The sequence below is a fragment of the Geotrypetes seraphini genome, chromosome 11, assembly GCF_902459505.1.
Source record: "Geotrypetes seraphini chromosome 11, aGeoSer1.1, whole genome shotgun sequence".
In the NCBI taxonomy this organism is placed as follows: domain Eukaryota; kingdom Metazoa; phylum Chordata; class Amphibia; order Gymnophiona; family Dermophiidae; genus Geotrypetes; species Geotrypetes seraphini.
Window position 1 is genome coordinate 74843179 of NC_047094.1, and position 22779 is coordinate 74865957.

Here is a 22779-nt window from a genome sequence, read left to right on the forward strand (position 1 = left end):
ATCCTTCAAACCAAGAGTATACTTTATCTGAGATGCCTATTGCGTCTAAGATCTGTAGAAGGATGTTGTGATCCACTAAGTCGAATGCCGCAGTTAGGTCCAGTTGTATGAGAAGCATTTTTTTCCCTGTACTAAGGTGTTGTCTGACGGTATCCATAAGGGAGCCTAGTAGTGTCTCTGTACTGAAGTTTGTTCTGAAGCCTGATTGCATGGGGTGGAGTAGGTTGTGGTCATCTATGTAATTGGTGAGGAGTTTGGCTACTAGGCCTTCTATAATTTTGACATATAGCGGAATTGAGGCTATAGGTCTAAAGTTAGATGGGTGGTTTTGTGGTGCTTTTGGGTCTTTTTGGATTGGGGTGATGACGATTTCGCTGAGGTCAGCAGGGAATGTGCCTTCTGTGAGTGTGAATTGAATCCATTGTAGAATTATGGTGCGGAATTTTACACTAGAGGTGGTAAGGAGATATGAGGGGCAATGGTTGAGGTCACAGGAGGCATGGCTGTATTTTTTGTAGAATTTGTTGAATTCTGACCATTGTATGTTGGGGAATTGAGTCCAAATTCTGTCTGCTGCAGTTGCCTCTTTTCCTGAAGGGTGGATTGTGATTGGGTTTTGATGGGATGGGTTAAGGATGAGAGTGGCTCTGGTGTTGGTAATTTTGTTCTTGAAGTGTTCTGCTAAGAGGGTGGGTGATGGTGGGGGGGTGTTCGTGGTGGTTGTGTATGGTTTGGTGTCTGTTAATTCTTTCAGGATTTGGAATATTTTTTTGGAATCTTGGGTTTCCGTGCCTATGAGATTAGTATAGTAGCTTTTCCTCTTATCCCTTAGTTGATTTTTGTATTGTTTGTTGATTTTTTTCCATTCGGTTTTTGTTTGATCTTGGTTCTTTTTTCTCCATTTTCTTTCTAATCTTCTACACTGTCTTTTGAGTTGGAGTAATTCATTATCAAACCATTGGTCTGATTTCCTGCTGGTTCTGGTTTTGGTTTGTAGGGGGGCCAGATCATCAAGGATGTTGGTGGACACATTTTTCCAGTGGGAGATGAAGTTTTTTGGGTCGCAGTCTTGGATAGTTTCGTTTACATTTGACCAAAAAATGGTTGGGTCGATATGTTTGCGTGTGGTATATGTGGTTTTTTTTGATTGAGGTGTGTGTTTGGTCATGGTCCAGTTGATGTTGAAGTTGTATGTGTAGTGGTCTGACCATAGGGATGGGGACCATGTTCCGTTAGGAGTTTGGATTGCTGGATTGGATGGTTGGTGAGTCATGAATGCAGCAATGTCCAGTTGATGACCTTTTTCATGGGTGGTTTGTGGGTTTAGGATCTGGAAGGATAAGGCATTGAGGAAGGATAGACAGTTATTTGCTGGTGTGGAGGTTGTGTCTTCTAGGTGTAGGTTTAGGTCTCCTAGGATGAGGTTATATTCTGCTGTTAATGAGTTTTGGTAGATGAAGTTTTCAAATTCAGGTCTCACTGTGGTCCAGTTTCCTGGTGTTATGTAGCAGAGCAAGCAGTTTAGTGAGTTTTTTAGTGTTGGGTTTGTGAGATGACACGCTAGGAAATCCATTTGCGGGGTGGATGTTTTTTCAAGTATGTTTAGAGTTAGGGAATTCTTGATTATTATTGCTAGTCCTCCTCCTCTTTTTTTTTCTCTGCAGGTTACTGTTATTTTGTATCCCGGCGGGCATACTTCTTTTATTCTTGGGTCTGTGTCTGAGGTTAACCAGGTTTCAGTGAGGAATAGGCAGTCAAGTTTTTCTGTTTTTATCCAATTTTTTATGTTTTCTGTTTTGGGTCCTAGTGCTCTGATGTTAACATAGGCACATGTAAGGGAGGTCGTGTCAGTCTGGGGAATGTGTGTTGTTTCCGGATATATGAGTGTTGTGGGAGATGGATGAGATTTTGTTTTCGGAAGTGTTGATCTTCTTCTCCAGGTAACAGTGATGGAGTGTTGAGTGCTGGCGTGGTGGTTCGAGTTTCTTGATGTGATTATTCTTCTGTTGGGAAGTTGGAAGTTGGTTGTACTGGAGGATGTGGTTGTGGTGGGTAAGTTGTTTGCTGCTGCTTTCCAACTAGAAATGAGGAGGATTATCAAAAGGGTGGCTAGTGTGTGTGTATGCAAGGAGAGCTTCATTTTTGATGACTGGTTCGGAGTGTTAGGTAGAAGGAATGGTTCTCCCTTTGAGTCCCAGCTGGATCGGGAGTGGCTGGTTTTTTCGTGCTGGGAGGAGGGGGAGGAGCGGGGATCTCACGCTCCTTACCTTATGTTGGAAGTCGGCAGGAGGTCCTGTGTAGTGGTCTTTGGGGCGTAGGTGTTCCCGGTTCCTAGGTCCGCAAGTGCTCCTCTCAGGTGCTCCACGAAGGCGCTCACTAAGGCGCAGGCGCCTTTGTCGTGTGCCTTCGTCGGCGCGCCGAACGGCGGTGCGCCGTTGACCCTGGGTCGAATTAAATATGGTGTCCTCCTGCGGGAACGGGGGGGCGGAGCAGGGCTCCCACGCCGGCCCGTTCGAGCTGGCTTGTGTGGTGCTGGCGTCGGGTCTGTTTTTTTTAAATGGTGTCCTCCTGCGGGAACGGGGGGGCGGAGCAGGGCTCCCACGCCGGCCCGTTCGAGCTGGCTTGTGTGGTGCTGGCGTCGGGTCTGTTTTTTTAAAATGGTGTCCTCCTGCGGGAACGGGGGGGCGGAGCAGGGCTCCCACGCCGGCCCGTTCGAGCTGGCTTGTGTGGTGCTGGCGTCGGGTCTGTTTTTTTAAAATGGTGTCCTCCTGCGGGAACGGGGGGGCGGAGCAGGGCTCCCACGCCGGCCCGTTCGAGCTGGCTTGTGTGGTGCTGGCGTCGGGTCTGTTTTTTTAAAATGGTGTCCTCCTGCGGGAACGGGGGGGCGGAGCAGGGCTCCCACGCCGGCCCGTTCGAGCTGGCTTGTGTGGTGCTGGCGTCGGGTCTGTTTTTTTAAAATGGTGTCCTCCTGCGGGAACGGGGGGGCGGAGCAGGGCTCCCACGCCGGCCCGTTCGAGCTGGCTTGTGTGGTGCTGGCGTCGGGTCTGTTTTTTTAAAATGGTGTCCTCCTGCGGGAACGGGGGGGCGGAGCAGGGCTCCCACGCCGGCCCGTTCGAGCTGGCTTGTGTGGTGCTGGCGTCGGGTCTGTTTTTTTAAAATGGTGTCCTCCTGCGGGAACGGGGGGGCGGAGCAGGGCTCCCACGCCGGTCCGTTCGAGCTGGCTTGTCTAATATCAGCTCTAGCAGGATACATATTTCAAATCTGAAATATTCTAATCACAAAATATAAAATAATTAATTTTTTTCTACCTTTTGTTGTCTGATAATTTTATTCTTCAAATCACATTGGTCCCAGGCTTTGGTTTTGGGTTATTTTTGACTTCATCGTGGCATGGCTGGCTCCTGAAGGTAAAATAGGTGCAAGAGGAGCTGGGGAGGAGATGCCAAGTCTGACACGGGCACAATTTTTTTTACCACAGGAGCAAGACTTTTCACCGCTCCCGCGGGGCAGTAAAAGGTCTAGTCCCCATTCCCGCAGGGCGGTGAAAGGTTTTGTCTCTATTCCTGCGGTAAACCAGTTGCAAATATCCCCATTCCTGCAGATTTACTGCGGTGACCACGGTTTACTGCGGTAAACGGTCTCCCATTTCATTCTCTAATGTTCATCTCTTACTCCTTTGTATTTTGCTCAGTATTGGAGTTTTTCCTCAGTGGTGCATAGCAGACAGATTCTGGCTTCTTGGGGTTTCCAATTCCAGTTGCTTTTTTTTTTTTCTTTTTGAATTTAGTTTTTGTTCCTAAATTTTAATTCCTTAGTCTGTTTTGGGCAGGACTGATCCATGTTTTGCATGTGTGTATAGGAATCTGTAGCTGTTTAACATGATCTCTTTATTCAAATAAGAGGTGTTCAAGGTCCTGGTATAATATTTTCAGTCCTGGGATTTCATGCTGCTATGGTATAGCAGCTTTGCTTCATAGGCTCTGTCTAACTGTCTTTTTTGGCAGAGCTTTGTGTTTTATGAGGGTTTGTCTAATAGGGGAGGGAGTCTGTGTTACTGTTACTGAGATGATGTCAGCATTTCAATACTTTTATATGGCAGTTTATATGGGAAAAAATGCCATTTCTGTTCTGCACCTATTGCTGAGAGAGTTTCTATGAACACAGTGTGTTTTTACATGATGTAAGATATAGGGTTTCTATTGGATTGCTCTCTGATCCAGTATGGATTCCAGACTGCACTCCCAGTATGGATTCCAGACTGCAATCTGTTGACTAATGCTATTGAATAATGTATAGGAGGCCCTTAGAGCTTTTATTGCAGTGTATTTTACAACCAAGTGAACTGTGGGGACAACTCTGAGTTGTCTCAGCACAAGGCGCTGGCCTACCCATGGGAACAAAAATTGTCCCACTGCCTAATTTTATTAGTAAAACTTAGAAAATCAGTGTGGGGCTCATAAGCCCTGTGGCAGCCCTGTGCCTCCTCCACCCTTAAGGGCTTCCAACTGTCTAGGAAAATTTATGGGCCTGCTCAAGGGTCTGTAACTACATACCATCTCATAGCTCTCACCTGATCTGTTTATTTTTGTTAAAGGAAAGATTTTTAAACTATAAAGAGTTTTACCTCATGCAAAAATGTCATTTCTTTTAATAAGATACGCGATCCTCAGAGGGTCAAATTGCCCACAGATTCAAATGGGTGATAACCCATAGAATCCGATCTTCATGGGATCCAAATGTATCTTATTTGATATATTTTTTCTTTTATCCAATAGTGAATCATAAATGATAAATGATGGTGTGCTCTCACTATCTCAGGGGCCACCTGGATTCATCCCTCCACAGGGAAGATTATACACTCTAAGGACATTACCAACTGTAACACCACTAATGTTGTTTATATCATTCAATGCCCGTGTGACCAAACTTATGTGGGAAGAACACAGCGATCTATCAAGACGCGCTTGAATGAGCACAAATCGAGAGTCCACACGGAAACTGATACAGCACCTATAGTAAACCATTGGCTTGAAAAACAACACTCTTGGCAGGATATTAAATGGCGTATTATTGATTCAGTATTAATAGGGAAGGAGGGTGGGAATTATAAAAGAGCTCTTAATATCAAGGAGCAAAGATGGATATATGAATTAAATGCTTTATCGCCTAATGGATTGAATGAAGAAATCGATTGGATGTCTTTAGTTTGAATTGATCTACGTTTCTTTTCATTTTTTGGTCACTTCCGGTATGATAGTTGCTGAGTAAGCTCTTTTAGGGTTTAAATGCCGGAAGTGACATCAGACGCTCCCAAATCAGCATGAAATTTTCTTGGATGGAGCGATTTCTACTGTGTGCATGAGTAAGTTGTTCGCGGTTTTAAATAGTCTTGATTAGACATAATATAATACATTTAATAGTTTCTAACTAAATAAACAAATACGAATATAAATTAATGATAGTTTAGGAGTAATGTTTGATATTCAAATGTTTTTTAGGTACTATTTGGGAGCCTCGACCCTGAGGAAAGCGTGTGAAACATGGACATGTTGGTGGAGGCGCTCCCTGTTAAAAATTAAATATAAGCTAAGTAAAGATTATTCTAATTTATGATTCACTATTGGATAAAAGAAAAAGAAAAAATATATCAAATAAGATACATTTGGATCCCATGAAGATTGGATTCTATGGGTTATCACCCATTTGAATCTGTGGGCAATTTGACCCTCTGAGGATCGCGTATCTCATTTCTCCTTATGAATGAGGAGTATATCAGCACTATTACACTGGAAAATTTTTTTCTCTTTTGGTATAGTTTATATATTAAATCCAGTTTTTGTATAGCCATTTATTCAAGGACTCTATTTCTTTTAATAAGACATTAACTATTTTTTCTGCGGCCCTCCAAATACCCTATTTTTTTCTGCGGCCATCACAGTTAGTTTAACATCCTTCCTTTCTCAGCACTGAAATTTCAATCACTATATTGAAGATAAAATCATTTTCCCTACCTTTGTTGTCTGGTGACTTTATTTTTTTCTGTGCTTTTAACTATGTTTCCAGGGCCTTCTTGTTCATTGACTGTTTTTCTCTCGGTCATCACTTTCTGCCTTGCATCCATCTCTGGCATTAACTTAACATTCAATTTTTCTGCTTTCTTCTCAAAATCTACGCTTCCATGTCTTCCCTTCCCTTCCCTTCCTATCTCTCTCTCCTTCCCTCCCTATTTCCATGGTCTGACATCTCTCTCCTTCCCTCCTTCCACTCCAGTGTAACATTTCTCCTTCCCTTCCTCCTTTCTGCCCCCTGCAGTCAATCTTCCTTTTCTTCCTCCTTTCTGGCCCCCTCCCAGTCCAACATTTCTCCCTCCTTTCCACCAATCCAACATTTTTTTTCTCTCTTCCTCCTGCATGCTTCTCCTCTGATCCTCAACAAAACAACATCGCTTTCTCTCTCTCCCTCCATGAGTCCAACTTTTCACTCTCTGCCCTCACCCCCTTCCCCAGTGTAACATTTCTACTTCCTTCCTTTCTGTCCTCCCCATCCATCTTGCCCTCTCCATGAGTCCAACACTTTCTGCCTCCTGCCTGCTCTGTCCTTGCCTCTTCCCTCGCGTGGCATCTCTTTCCCACCCCCCAACCCAACATTATCTCTCCCCATGAACCATCTCACCCTCCCCTCCAGTGTGTAGCGCCTTCCTTTCCCTCCCTTTCTACCTCTTCTCCCTTCCTTTTACCTCCCCCTTGTCCAGCAGTACCCCTTCTCCCTTCCTTTCTCCCCTTGTCCAGCAGTACCTGGTCTTGTACACAATCTCGCACACTGGGCTGGAAGAGAGGCTCTGGCATCAGTATCAGTTGACTTGCAACTTCCTACAGCCGTTGCTGGGACTCCTGGCTTCGCGTTTCTGCTGGATACGCGAAGGCAGGAGTCCCGGAATACACGATGGCAGCAGACAGTTGCAAGTCAGCTGACGCCGACGCTGGAGCTTCTCTTCCTGCCCAGAGTGCGGGATCGGATACTAGACTGTGGGCCTCAAAATAGCACCCGGTGGGCCGCGAGTTTGAGACTGCTGCACTAGATAGTTCTTTCTTTCTTTTCTTCCTTACTTCCTCAGGCCCAACAATTATCCCTTTCTATTCCCTCCCTCCTTCCTATGTCCTGAGTTCTTGCCCCCTCCCACTCATTGCCTTCCAGCCTTTGTCCTTTCTCTCTCCCGCACCAAAGCCTGCCTGCTTGCTTTCTACCTTCCTCCCTGCCGCACCAAAGTCTGCCTACCTCCTATACTGAAGCCTGCCTGCCTTCCTCTCTGCCGCGCTGATTCCTCCTCCCTGGTCTGCCACTCGTCACTGCTTCTGCAACTCCACAAAGGGAAGGGCCGGCGGCCTGCAATCGGGCCAATAAGCCTTCCCCTGACATCAATTCTGACATCGGAGATAAGGTCCGGGCCAGCGATTGCTGGCCTGGACCTTCTCTCCAACATCAGAATTGATGTAGGGGCAAGACTTGTGGGCCCGATTGGACACCACCGGCCCTTCTTTTCCTTGCGGTCGGCAAGCGGGTAAGAGGGTGGTGAGCAGCAACAGCAGTGGTGGGGGTGATGAACAGCAGCAGAACGCTGGGGGGGGGGGGCACAAGCAGCAGCAGGAGGCCGTGGGAGAGGCGGAGGTGCATTCACTTCATAAGACGCACCCCCTTTTCCACCCCTTTTGAGGGTTGAAAAAGTACGTCTTATGGAGTGAAAAATACGGTAATAAAAAAAAATAAAAACTCCCAATATCCTGTTTGCAAAGAGGCTGAAACTGCCACCCCAAGAAATTTCACAACTGCCAGAATCTAAACATAAGAAAATTAGAACAGTCACCCAGAATCCCATCTCCACAGTGGCAGAACCAGGGAGTCCCCAAAAGCCTTGAGTGAGCCCAACTGAGAGCTCCTGCTGCTGTGCCTACTCTGGTGGTCCACTCACAGCACTAAAAGATAAATCTAATGCAGGCCGGAACCAGTAACCTGGACCAAAAGCCCCCTAGCGCGGTGGATGGGATGTTAGATTGCGACCCTCTGATCTGGCTCCCCTCCAGAGAAGCAAGGCTCTAGGTCTACCCAAAAGGTTCATGATCTAGGGGGGAACAAAAGGTAAGAAAATGGAAACTACTGGCATTTAAAAATAAAGGCACAAACAGCCTCATGGTCTCCAAGGAGCCCTCCAACAGCCTTGATCACATAAATTGCCAAAAACAATCCCTAATTTCAAGAAGGAAGGTCAATTCATTACTTGACAGTCGACACTCCCCGGCCATTGCAATGTATGCAGGGCAGGATTAATTCATCCAGGGCCCCTAGACACCCAAGTACACTGGGCCTTCGCCCCACCCCACCATGCACCCAGGTGGAAACAGGAAGCTGTGTCAGAGGGAAGCTTTGGGCAAGCAGCAACCGCTTGCACAATTACAGTTCCAGTTGCCTTTCTTACCCGCGTTGTTTGTCTTACTTTTCATCGATGGGGGGGGGGGGGGGGGCCCACGTTGCTGATCGATGCTGGAGGGGCCCATCGCCGTTTAGAAAAAACAATGTTGATGCCCTCCTTCATCGGGCCCTCTGACCATTTCGGGCCCTAGGCATGTGCCTACTTGGCCTATTGGTTAATCCTGCCCTGAATGTATTTCGCTAGTGCAAACAGTGTTGACTAAACACCCAGAACCCGCTGAAGGTCCGGTAACAAACTGCAGGAATAGTGTTGCCACTGAAACCCTGCCAAACATCAGGCCAGAACTGTGGAGCGGTACGCTGCAGTCAACAGCCCTCCTCAGCCATGAGCACAACATCCTGGAGCCCTCAGAAGCCATTGCAAGAGAGGGAAAAAGAACACTTTTTTTTAACTATATAACACTACCAGGGCAGGAGCAGCAGAAAGTTGTGAGTGGCTGAAGTACTGGATTTGATCCCAAAAAACTGCTCAAAATTTTGTTTTGAAGAAAGTTGTCACCAGTTGAACTCTGGGTGAGCAAGCAAGTAAATACGATCATGTCGCACCCCTTCTGATCAAAGCTCACTGGCTCCCCATTGAGCACCGAATCACTTACAAAATTATGTTACTGACCTTTAAAACAAAAATTGCCGGACAACCAGAATTCATCAACAGGCTAGTGATCCCTCGCACTACCCATCATACTTTACGCTCCTCAAATCAAAACTTACTGTCTATCCCATCACTAAGATACATTAACACTATGCATACTAGTATTTACTCTGTTATGGCCCGTACAATCTGGAATTCAGCAACGAATCACATAAGAGAAATTACATCCCTCGATAAATTTAAAAGCAGTTTAAAGACCTTTCTTTTTAAGGATGCGTTCGATGTTTGATAGTCTTTTTAAGGATGGTAATGCAAAAAATCTGTTCCTTTCCATTAGCCTTATATTTTTAAATAATTTGCTTGTTTCCCCTTCCATCTGTTTTACCTTCTCCCCATTCTTTTCTATCAAAATATTATAGTTCTGCCCAGTTACCTCATGTATCAGTAAGTCATTGTTTGTCAGTGTGTCTGATTGTTATTGTATTGAAATTTGTTTTAATGTATTTTTTATATTTTCTTTTTATATCCAATGTAAAACCGCCTTGATATTTGATAAGGCGATATATCAAATTTTTAATAAACCTGAAACACTGTCCCCAAACAGAATCCATTACCCATACCTGCCTGAAATAACAACCCCATCATAATCACAACCCACTTTCCCAACCAAAGCTTGGTCTTCCACGCATTAAACATTTATATAGGGAAAACAACGCAACAATTTAAAACCTGCTTAGTGAACCACAGATATAGTTCACATAAAGGAAAAAAAATGGAGGCTCCACTAATATCCCACTGTATGGAAAACGGTGACAGGTCAAATGCACGCAAGACAATAGTGCGCGGACAAAAACGCGAAGACAACTCAGCGCAAAGACAATAGCGTGCGAGACAATTGAGCGCAACGATAACTCAGCGCAATGAAAATTCAGCGCACTTCTAGATGGCGCCTGGCAAACGAAGGCCACGCGCACGTTCATCACGTTAACACGTGATCACGTCACCACGTTGTCAGTATAGTTCCCTTGACTCTGTGTTTTCAATATAAGTCACATGAATGCATTTTCGTTACTATTTGCGTTTTCAATATGTCACGTGAATGCATTTTCGTTACTATGGTTACGTTTCCTCTTTATATATGTGCTCCGAACAGCCCGCCTTCCTTCCACTGCCTGATTGTGTCCGTTATAGGTAAAGATCTGGTTTTGCTAGTACTTCATCTATAACGAATATTTGTCTTGCGCGGATTTTTCTCGCCTCTGGTGAGAGCGAACGTACTTCCACATTTCTTCATTTACACTCATTTGACTAGCGCTCACTTGTCTTGCACTAAGTTGTCCACGCGCTATTGTCTTGCGTGCAATTGTCTATGAACCATGGAAAATAGTCACATTTTTTTCAACAGTTCAATGTATACTATTAGATATAGTACCAGAATGGAAACACGGTGGTTGTCATAGGAAGGCACGGCTGTAACTTGAACAGAAACTGATTTTTAAACTACACACATTAGAACCTCATTGGCTAATTACCTATATTGATTGGAAGGTATTCTTTTTGTTGATTGATTGATTGATTGATAGAGAAATCATGATAGCTGATTGGTAACTTCAAAAAGACACTTATACATCAACTCTCCTAGTTTGTTAAATTGTCTGTGTCTGTGGAGAGAGGAGCTGTGGAGGAATTTTACCCTGATGCAGCAGGCATTTTAGTGAAATGATGGCCTCCACTGGATAGAAGAACATAAAAATTGCTGCTGCTGGGTCAGACCAGTGGTCCATCATGCCCAGCAGTCTGCTCACGCAGCGGCCCTTTGGTCAAATACCAGCGCCCTAACTGAGAATAGCCTTACCAGCATAAGTCCTTGTTCAGCAGGAACTTGTATAACTTTGTCTTGAATCCCTGGAGGGTGTTTTCCCCTATGACAGACTCCGGAAGAGCGTTCCAGTTTTCTACCACTCTCTGGGTGAAGAAGAAAGTATAGTTACTTACCTGTAACGTAGGTTCTCCGTGGACAGCAGGATAGAGGCTGGCTGTACGCAACAGCATGCAGGGACTCCGGGGGAGATCTCTCAGTCTGGAGGGTGAAAACCCCGATCTGCTGTCTGCAGAGGCTGGCTTTACGCAGCAGCATGCAGGGACTCCGGGGGAGATCTCTCAGTCTGGAGGGTGAAAACCCCGATCTGCTGTCTGCAGAGGCTGGCTTTACGCGGCAGCATGCAGGGACTCCGGGGGAGATCTCTCAGTCTGGAGGGCGAAAAATCCCGATCTGCTGTCTGCAGAGGTTGGCTTTACGTGGCAGCATGCAGTGACTCCGGGAGAGATCTCTCGGTCTGGCGAGACCCCTATCGGCAGCCCTGCAGGGTCTGGCTGTACGCGGCAGCATGTAGGGACTCCAGGAGAGATTTCTCTGCCGGGCCGACGTGCAGGAGGGGGGATTAGCTGAGCCAGGGCATCCAGGAGGCTCCTTGCCGCTGTAGCTTGTGGATCCCCCGCTGCTGCATTCCGATGAGGATGGCTGCTGGAGGAAGATTCTCGGGCCTCACTTCTCTTCATGAAGTCTCTCAGTGCCCTCTTCCTTAGCTTGCGTGCACGTGGAGACATGTGCGTACAATGCAAGCAACACGGAAACCTCGTGCGCCGGATCCAATCAGTGGGCGCACAATTCATGAGGATCCAGTGCATTCATCCTTCTCCTGCATCCCAGTCATTTATTTAGATTATTCAGGCATCTGTAAGGTGATGAGTAGAAAAGTTGTAATGGAGAGCTGTAGAAAATCCGACTGATGGGAACAGGCAGAAACTAAAGACTGGGGATTAGGGGGAAGCAGGGGGAAATGGGTAGGGCTCGGGCATGCCCAGTGGGGCCCGGGCACTGCACATGCTCAGAGAAAAAAAAAAAAAAATCTCTCTGAGCTATTGGAGAGCTTATCCGCAAATTGGGAGCTGTTGGGACAACACCCCATATGTGGCTGACTCATCCTGCTTGTCCTAGGAGAACTTTCTTATGTTTGTACGGAATCTACCCCTTTAGAGAGTACCTTTGAGAGGCTGAACAACCTGTCTCTATCTACTAAGTCTATTCCCTTTAGTACCTTGAATGTTTCGATCATGTCCCCTCTTAATCTCCTCTGTTCGAGGGAGAAGAGGCCCAGTTTCTCTAATCTTTCGCTGTATGGCAGCTCCTCCAACCTCTTCACCATCTTAGTATTTAAGAAAGAATTGTTGCAGAACTTATGTATATAGACAATTTGGGCCACATTCTATAAACAGTGCCTATTTGCGCCTATATTGTAGGTGCCGCTCTGCGCAGTTGTCAATCAACTGCTTGGTGTCACTTGAAGAATCACGCCTAGTGGCACCTAAGTGAACTTAGGTATTGCAAAGTGCTGTTGAAGTAGGCATAGGGGTGACGGGATAATCGCGGGTGAGACACCAGCGCACTGACAATCCAGCGCTGACAATTCAGCGCAAGACAGAAGCGCGCTGCCGAAAAACTTATTTTTTAGGAGCTTCAATGGAGGTGTGGGGGGAACCCCCCCACTTTAATGCATAATGTTCGCGCTGCCGTTGTGGGAGGGTGTGGGGGTTGCAACCCCCCACATTATAGACAAAACGGAACTTTTCCTGAAAAAAATCGGAAACTGTTCCGTTTTGTCTATAATGTGGGGGGTTGCACCCCTCACACACCCCCAACAGCAGCGCAAACACTATGCATTAAAGTGGGGGGTAGTTCCCCCCTTACCTACGTCGGAGCTCTTAAAAAATAAGTTTTTCGGCGGTGCGCTTCTGTCTTGCGCTGAATTGTCAGCGCTGGATTGTTGGCGCGCTGGTGTCTTGCACACCACTGACTATGAACTGGCACAGGTATATTAGGCTAGGTCATAGCCTGAAACTGTGCGGCAGCAGGTTCAAGACAAATGTCAGGAAGTTCTATTTCACACAGCGAGTGGTGAGCGCTTGGAATGCTCTCCCAGAGGAGCTTGTGGCAGAGACTAGTGTTCAGGGTTTCAAGCGCAAGTTGAATGCACACCTTCTTGCAAATCATATCGGGGGATACGGGAAATCCGGGTCTCCAAAAGAGAGCACCTAACTGGACCTCCGCGTGTGCGGATCGCCGGACTAGATGGACCTAGGTCTGATCCGGTGAAGGCGTTTCTTATGTTCTTTTGTTTTACCAGGCCTTTCTCTAATGCCTAGTGATGCCTAAGTTTATCACGCCTATTCTCCACCCCTAACCATGCCTACTTTTCAGGTATCAGAAGGCACTTCGACAGGTGCTGCATGTATAACCATGCATGAGTTCAACTATCAATTAAAATCATTTTTTAAAATCATTTTTTAATGGTGTGCTCAATTACCACACCATTTAACCAATTAAAAAAAAAAAAATTACTGTCGCGTAGATTTATGTTAGGCATCACAAAGCATCCACGATTAGGGTGCCTAATTTTTAAAATTACAATTTTATAAATAAAATGCATACAGAAGTCCTCAATATGTTTAAACTTTTTTTGAATGTACTAAAATATTTTATTAACAAAAAAAATACTATTTCAGAAATAAGGATTTTTTATTTTAGAAACGATGATTAGAAGGTAACCCTGTGACTTGAGTCCTTGAAACTCAAGTAGGTTGATTGTTTCTGAGGTCCTCTTCTCCATAAAAATAAGTTATTTTGGAATTTTGTAGATTAAGATGAATTTAGCAAAATTTTGTATTGTAATGACAAAATCTACCCATTTGGAGATATTGCCCCTCAGCTACAGAAATATGGTGAATGAATGCAGGAACGTCTTACAAGACGGATAGAGAGATGTCTTACAGGACTGAGGTACAGGAGGAAGTGAATGGGTACAGGGATGTGTTATAAGCTCAGATACAGGAGGGAGTGAATGGATGGATACAGGGATGTGTCACATGGCTGAGATAAGCTGGGGAAAGGGATACACTTGTGTTTTACAGGACTGAGATACAGGAAAGTGAATGGATGGAGGATGTGTTGCAGGGCTGAGACAGGAGGAAGTGAATGGGTAGAGGGATGTTGGAGGGCTAAGACACAGGAAGGGGTGAGTCACAGGGCTGAGATACAGAATGGATACAGGAATGTGTCACAGGGCTGGGATATAGGAGGGAGTGAATGGATATGAGGTTGCATTATGGTGTTAAAATCTGGACAGCTATGAATCAATATGAGTAATTAGTTTATCATTGACAGAAGTAATATCAAGCAGAATCCTGTTTGCTGTTCCCTTACATCCTTTAACTTGTATAGCTGTGACTCCTTGCCTTAGCGGTGTTTGAGTGGAACAACTGAACAGTAAGAGAATCCTTTTGATAGTGTTTATAGGTTGCCACAGAGATGGATGTATATGTGTGAGTGCAGGCAGGCAACTTAAAGTATGGCTTTCTAGTATAATGATGTGTGATTACGCCCTGAATTAAAACAGCATGGAGTGCTGAACTTGAAGCTAAATACACAGAGCTGGTAACAGACTAATGTAATGTAGAGAGATATCAGTTAGTTAAGTAAATCCCTGGAGCCCATCCAATGTAAATGATAAAGATCCCAAAAATGTACTGATGGGTTACCCACAATTGTACCCTCTGAAATATAGTTTTCAGCTGCCTAACCCTCCACGTTGTGATCTATCATGCCTTTTCCATAAAACTCCTATAAGGAGTTATTCAGCTCACTCCCATTTTATGCACCGTTGACATAATTTTACCTACGTTCCATCCTAGAATTAACTGGTGCAGTTTTTACCTCTCAGTCGTAACTCACAATGCTCGACAAGCTTCATGCTCTTGGTTTTACTCATGGTGAAATCAGTTAGCTTAGCAGGGTTTAATAAAGGTTTGGATCATTTCCTAAAAGAGAAGTCCATAGGTCATTACTGAGATGGCCTGGGGGAAATCCACAGCTTATTCCTAGGATAAGCAGCATAAAATCTGTTTTACTACTTGGGATCTAGCTAGGTACTTGGGACCTGGCTTGGTCACTGTTGGAAACAGTGGGCTTGATGGACCTTCGGTCTGTCCCAGTATGGCAATTCTTATGTTCTTATGAAGTAATAAGTGTCTCATCTTACCCAAAGAGATATACCTCTTCTTCTTATGTCATGCCCTCTTCCTAACTATCCAAGACTCCCATAATTAATTCATTGTTTTCCTTTCATATTAGAACAATTACCTAAAAATCCTGCCTTGATGAATTACAACCTTAAATATTCTTCCTCTCCTCCTTGATGCACCTGACTCAATTTTATATCTTTATTCTTCCCATAATGCACAAGAAATTTAATTCCCTTCACTTTCTTCCCTCCTCCTTAATACTCTGAGCTTGATCCACCACCAGAAGCTTCAATATTCTAGACCAAGGATTCTTAACTAGTGGTGTTTGCACTGCCAAGGGTGTGAGAAGAGGTTAAATGGGAACTAGAGAAGGCAATTTACTTAAACTTTCTGGACATAGCAACATTTAGAGGCAATACAGTGTGAACTACCATAATCTTAGCAATATGTTAGCAGCTGGCACTGTTAGCAGCAAATGAGTAAGGGGGCTTTTTCAAAAGGATCCAAGGCAGAATAGGGACTTCCAAGTTAGAACGTCCCACACAAATGTCCATCTCACATACATTTTCAAATAGGATTTATCCTGTTTGAAAATACATGAGATGGACGTCCATGTGCTGGAAACGTCCCAGCATGAACATCCGTTTTACAAATTGTAACGTCCAAATATTGAATGGGGAAAAACAAGAGACATGGACGTATGTCTAGCAGCGTTCTTAGAAAATGACCACACAGACATCTATGCTGAGCAGAGGGTCAGCCTAGTGGTTAGTGCAGTGGACTGTAAATCAAGGGACCCAGGTTCAAATCCCACTTTAATTCTTTGTTGTTGCAATTGTGAGCGGGAGGGGGGGGGGGATGGAGAACAGAAAAATACTTATGGTACTTGAATATACACCACTTCAATATTTTATTTTTATTTATTTAAAAACTTACACCCCGCTTAAGGCCTAAGCGGTTCACAAGGTACATACAATACAACAAATGTTAATAAATATTAAAAACTCTCCAATAATAGAATGAATGACAATCAAGACAAGGCCTTCAAGTTTGCAGATGGCTTACATATTTAGATACAATAGATATTTTTCTATTTCTGGAAGACACATAATTTAAATACAGTTTTTGCAGTGACCTGGGTCCCTTGGTTTACAGTCTACTGCACTATCCACAAGACTACTCCTCAGACATGCTTCCTGTTCTTTTAAGAATGCCCATAATACCTGAATCTGTCATACAGCCTGTATCCCCTTCCAGTTTCACTTTCAGGGAAAAGGGAGGAGGACAGCAACCATTGGGGGATTAAAGAGGTGTCATGTCTTAATCCCTCCAGTGGACAACTGTAACCTAGACATTTCTAAAACAGATCTAAATAAGGGTGTCCTTTTCAGACATGGATGTTTCTTTCTCTGTGGTAATCAATATTTGATGTCCATATTTCAGGCCCTCCATAATCCCACCCAAAACATGCCCAGAGCACGCCTGCTTGCTGTTTGGACATACTGCAGTGGACGTCCCTATTCTGCCTGTGGACCTTTTGAGACGTCCATATGCTTTGAAAATGAGTACCTTACTCCCTCTTTTACAAACCGCAGAAGAGTTTTTAGTGCAGGCCAGCGCACTGCTCCAGACGCTCAAAGAAACTGAGTGGCAGGAGCAGCACAGAGCATTCAGCGCGCCAGTCTGTAAAAACCACTTCCACGGTTTTGTAAAAGGGGGGGGGGGGGGGTTAGTAAGATACATAACTGTCAGTAGTCACTAGTGGACACATGGTTTAGGAAGGCGGTGTAAGGGTTTCATTAATAAGTTGAACAGGTACAAGAACCAAAAAAAGATTAAGAATCCCTGTTCTAGAATGTCCTTTTTCCATAACATAGCAGACACTAATTGTGTCTCTTTTCTTCACTCTTCCCATCCTTCCCTCTTACCGTTCACAGACAGAGAGGATCCAGGAAGCAATGACCCAGAGGCCAACAGTTAGTATTAGCAGGACTCGTCCTGGACAGGTGTTCATCAGGATCTTCATTACAAACTGATACTGGAACTTAATCTTGTTGAGGGAGCCAATGCTTCTGTAAGAGGCATCCACCAGCACCCGGCTGTGGAGTAGGACAGTCCGAGGCAGTAGGTAGATCCGTAGGAACATCAAGATTGAGAGGACTACATCAATGTCAGAGAGGAAAGCTTGAGGCTCTGACACCATGCCCTCAGTGTGTTCAGTAGAGCAAGTCTTCTCTGCAGGGAATGGATGGACTGCACATACCACAAGCTCCAACAGAATCCAAGCCAACTTTCTGGCACTTACAGCAATCCGCCAGTCATCCAGTGAGTTGTCCACCTTGAAAAGCTACCATCAGATCAAAACAGAAAGCTAAGGGTAAGAAATCAGACATACCAAACCTCAATAAAGAGCTCCAGCTGACTCCATTTTAGCCTGACAGGGTGAGTCAGTCCTGGTTTTTATCCCTTTAAGTATAATGGGGCCAAAGCAGGACTGTCTCAGCTTGTTAAGGCAACATGTCCATTTGGGTGACATTGATTTCTCAGGTATTATTGATGGATTTCTGTTTAATGCCTAGGACAGAGTTGCCAAGTTCAGTTCTTGAGAATCTAAACAGGTCAGATTTTCAGGTCATCCCTAATGAATATAGATGAGAGAGCCTTACATCCATCTAATCCAGTCTGCTCTGTAATTACATGCATTACAATTTCTTGATTAAATTGTCTTTTGTCTTTGTTATTTCTGGGCTATAGACCTTAGAAGTCTTCCCAGTACTGTCCTTAGGTTCTAACTACTAGAGTAGCTGTTGAAGCTCACCCCAGCCTATTCAAACCTCCCTTGGGAGGGCATTCCAGGCATCAACCACACTCTCCATGAAAAAGAATTTCCTAACATTACTCTTAAGTCTACCACCCCTCAACCTTAATTTATGTCCTCTAGTTTTACCAATATCCCTTGTCTGGAAAAATTTGGTTCTATATTAATATGTACCTTTCAAATATTTAAATGTCTATATTATATCATCCCTGTCCCTCTTTTCCTCCAGAGTGTACATGTTGAGGTTTTCTAGCCTCTTCTCGTACTTCTTTTGGTGTAAACCCCCTACCATTTTCATCGCTTTCCTCTGGACCTCTTCAAGTCTTCTTATATCCTTGGTCAGATACGGCCTCCAAAACTAGACAATACTCCAAGTGGAGCTCTCCAATAACCTGTACAGGGGCATCACCATCTCCTTTCTTCTGCTGGTTATGATTCTCACTATACAACCTAGAATCCTTCTGGCTACAGCTACTGCCTTGTTACACTATTTTATTGCCTTCAGATCCTCAGACATTATCACCCCAAGGTCCCTTTCCCCATCTGTGCATATTAGCCTCTCACTTCCCAGCACTTACATCTCTCCAAATGCATCAATCTGCACTTCTTTACATTGAATTTAGTTGCTAGACATTAGACCATTCTTCCAACTTTAGCAGATCATGTTTTCCACTCCCTCCAGGGTGTCCACTCTTACAAATCTTGGTATCAACGGCAAAAAAGCAAATTTTACCTCCTAACCCTTCAGCAATATTGCTAACAAGCGTGGAGGAGCATTTTCAAAACATATATCTAAGTCCAATTTGGATGAATGGTGCTAGATATCCAAAGTTGGCAGTAAGAAAATGCTTATTTTCAAAAGGCAAACCACCATATGTCTAGAAATATATATATATATATTTTTTAAAATCCTCTATCTGGATGTCTAGGCCATTGGGATGCCCAGACCAGCAGGATGTCTATCTTTATACTACATTTTCAACTAGACATGGCAACATAGCAGTGGGGCACCTTAGAGGGCACTGCTGTTAACTTCACATAAAGGATGCCAGGTAAACATCTCACCGGAACTCCCTTATTGATTATGGTGAGTCCCCCAAACCAACCCCCAAACCTACTATACACACCTATCTACAACCCCATAGCCCTTATGTCTGCAGGTGGTACCTATATGGTAGTAGAGTAGGGTTTGGGGGAGTTTTGGTGGGCTCACATTTTATACCATAAATACAGTGCTTAGAGTGGCTTATGGGACTTGCTATTCTCAATGGTTCACTTAAGACACCTGGGTGCAGCTCTACTAGGCTTTCCTATATCTGGTGCTGATGTTCTGGAGACAGGTATGTACATTTGTATTCTGATTTTTGTGGGTATAAACCAAATTGTTTGATCACTACCGCCCAGATGAGCATTAGAGAATGACACGGTGAAAATATTTGTCCCCATCTCTGCAGATTCTGTCCCCATTCTTGCCCTGTCCCAGCAGACTCTGTCTGATCCCATCTGCACAAGTCTTGAATAGCTATTTTATATTGAAATCATTTTATTAAAGTATAAAAAGGAAGAATATGCTGAACTGTCATTTTATAAATCACAAATACAGAAAAAAGAACAACAAAACCCATCTTCCCTTACAATATCCCCTCCACTATCAGGAAAACTGAATTCTACATAGAAAATTCATCCTAACAGAATACCTCGGTCACACACACAGAACACAAACGCCAAATACATAATAACTGACCAAAAACGATAAACATAAATTAAACCAAAATCCCAAGAAGCCACACCCTTCATATAATATAACACCAAAGAAATAAAAAGATTCATTTCCTCCTATACTATACATAATATAAAGATCACACATGCCAGGGATGGTGTTAGACTAAGAAATGCAATTAGGGCAACTACCCCCTGGCTAGAGAAAGCCCTAAGTCTGCTGGAAGCTGAAGATGGCACAAACTAATAGTGGGCTTTTGGGTCCCCTCCCAAATTTCTGCCCTGGGCCCAACCCATGTCTAACACCAGCACCTGAGGTATTTACATTTCAGTTCTTATATATATCACAAAATAGAAAATAAAATTATTTCTCTACCTTTTGTTGTCTAGTTATTTTATTTTTCAGACAATGTTGGTCCCAAGCTCTGGTTTCTGTTTCCCTCTGCCATCTCTTAACTCACTCACCAGGTTCTCCTGCTCATTTGACATTTCTTCTTCTCTGTGATCACCATCCATCGTTGTATACCTATCTTTCCCTTCTCTATTTCCCCTACACTTTCCCTGTCCAGCATCTCTTCTGTGTCCATCTCCCTGTATTTATCATCACTACTCTACATCCTGTAATACTCATCTCTCTTCTGTGTTCCTATTCTCTCCCACATCTAGAACTTTCCCTCCGTGTCTATATACCCCCTCTAATGTCTGGCACCGCCCCTCTCTGTCCATATACCATTCCCATGCAGCATCTCCCTTTGTGTCCCTATCCCTATTCTACTCTCCATGCCCATTATTTCCCCTCTGTTTCTGATACCTCCGTGTCTCTCCCTCTCTCTCTGCTGTGTTCAGTATTTCATTCCCTATTCCTTCATTCGCTTAGTATGGAATCTCCTTCTCTTCCCTCCAGCAGCCCCCCCTTCCTTTTCTCTTCCCGTTCCCTCCAGCTCCCCCTCCTGCATGTCCTGTAGCTGTCTCCCTTCCCTTCAGCTCCAGCCCTCTCTTCCATAGGGCAAGCACCTCTCACTTCTTTACCTTCAGCTCTTCCCACTCCTGTACCCTTTTGTCCAGCCCCCAACCCTCCTCCTGAGCCAATTCCTCCATCTACTTTGCCTTACATTACTCCCTCTCTTCACTGGGACCCCCAGTCGCTCACGAGTTCAGTGGGTCCAGTGGCTCCAGATGGCTTCCCTCCCTGCCACTGGTGCACACCTTACAGAGCGAGCCAATCTCTACACAGGCATGCTTGACGTTGCCACTTGTGGCCTTCCCTCTGCTGGGTTCCTCCTTAATATGCAACTTCCTATCTTTGCATAAAAAGGAATTTGCATCATAAGGAGGAGCCTGGCAGAGGGAAGGCTACAAGTACCGTTGAGGAAGATTAGATTGCTCTGCAAGGTGTGTGCCAGTGGCAGGGAGGGAAGCTGGCTGGACTTTCCGGACCCACGAGCGAGGGTGTGGGTGGGCTGGAGCCACCAGACCCATGAGTGAGGGGAGGTAGGGCCTAGTTACCACCGGACCCACAATGGGAGGGATGGTGGGATTTCATGGGATCTATGATGGGTGGGATTCTCTGCGGGAACAAAGCTGTTTACGGATTCACGGAGCGGCAAAAAGCTTCGTTCCCACACTGACGGTAAGCACATATAAATTCTACCAATTTCTGCAGTTTTATTGCAGTCACTGTGTCATTCTCTAGTGAGCACCCACTTGGACATTAGAAGGGCATTCACAATCTGTCTACTTTCCGATTCTGCATTTGGAACTTTACAATCCAATCCAGCAGGTAGAAATCAACAGAACCTCTCCTTTCTTTCCCAACTTTTGGATAGCTGCAACAAGATCTTTAAATTTGCTACAATTTAGTCGGAGGTCTGTAGACAAACACCCACATAGAAAGACATTTGGAGCATTGAGATTAAGCATCAAATTGCTGCATCTCAATGGCCACGAATTTGGTCTTGGAGGATGAGATGTACAGTGTCGGCATCTATGAGACAAACTTGGTTTTTTCTGTTACATAGAGCATTATGGACCCCTGTTCGGTTACAAAAATTGGATAGCTCTAAGTCTAATAAATGGCACTGTCATCTCGAAGCAGGGACTTTAGATCATTTATTATTCTATTGTCCATTTATTATGAATTTCTGGAAATCAATTTGGGACCAAATTAATTGTTTATTAGATAATCCAGTGGCATTATCTTATGATACTGTGCTGTTTGGTATGGCAATGAGAGCAAAAAGTCAGATATCTACAAATAATAACAAATTATTACTTATAATGACTGGGGTTGCCATTCAACAAATTACATATAATTGGAAAAATTGGAGTAGATTAAATTACAATTTCTGGTGGAATTCATTGTCAGGTATATAAAATGGAGAGATTTATTGCAGTACAGCGTGGTTCTTTCAGGAAATTTCAGGATGTGTGGGAAGTATTGTACTGATTAGATGGCATATTATTTTAATATTTTTTCCCCTTAAATTTACAAGTTGGATTGGGAGGGGGGAGGGAAGGGTAAATTTATTTTATATATGGTATTAGGTATTGTTTCTAGGATAAGAAAGGGTGGGAGGGTGGGAGATAAGAGCATATCATTTGTACCATTGAAGATTGTTAAGTGACATAATTATTGTTAATTTGTTTGAATATATTGTTGCACTTATTGTAATTTGAAAATGAATTAAAAAAAAAGAAAGAAGTTCCATCATTTCTTTTCAAATCAATCCATATCGCTTATTGCTTTCCCCAGGGCCCCTGCATTTCAGTCATTTGGATATTGAGCTTTATATAGATAGCTAGTGTAAAGATAATCTTATGCATATTCATTACTAACCTCTAATTCCACATGGAAGCTATTATACTCAAGACAGTTTAACATTCAATTATTTTATTAAATTATTGGTTTACCACCTTGTTACAGAACATACTTTCACAATCATTATAAAATTACTTAAATAATCATATACACAAAATTACACACAAGAGACCAAACATTCACACACTAAACACCATTCATTGCATCCTCAAACCTGCAGTTGTCCTTATCATATATCATTAATTCCTTTTTCCAAAAACTGCTAGATAT

At 43.9% G+C, this 22779-nt stretch overlaps 1 protein-coding gene across 2 annotated transcripts in view; it reads right to left on the reverse strand.

Moving 5' to 3' along the window:
- The window catches only part of KCNN4 (potassium calcium-activated channel subfamily N member 4), a 134696-nt gene that overhangs the window by 77295 nt on the left and 34622 nt on the right, over positions 1 to 22779 (reverse strand). For both annotated transcript variants that reach the window (XR_004536477.1, XM_033914536.1), the window contains exon 3: positions 17083 to 17501. Coding sequence is in view for 1 of the 2 variants with exons in the window: in XM_033914536.1 (XP_033770427.1) it covers positions 17083 to 17501 (419 nt within the window). In the remaining variant the exon portion in view is untranslated. The remainder of the gene's footprint in view (positions 1 to 17082; positions 17502 to 22779) is intronic.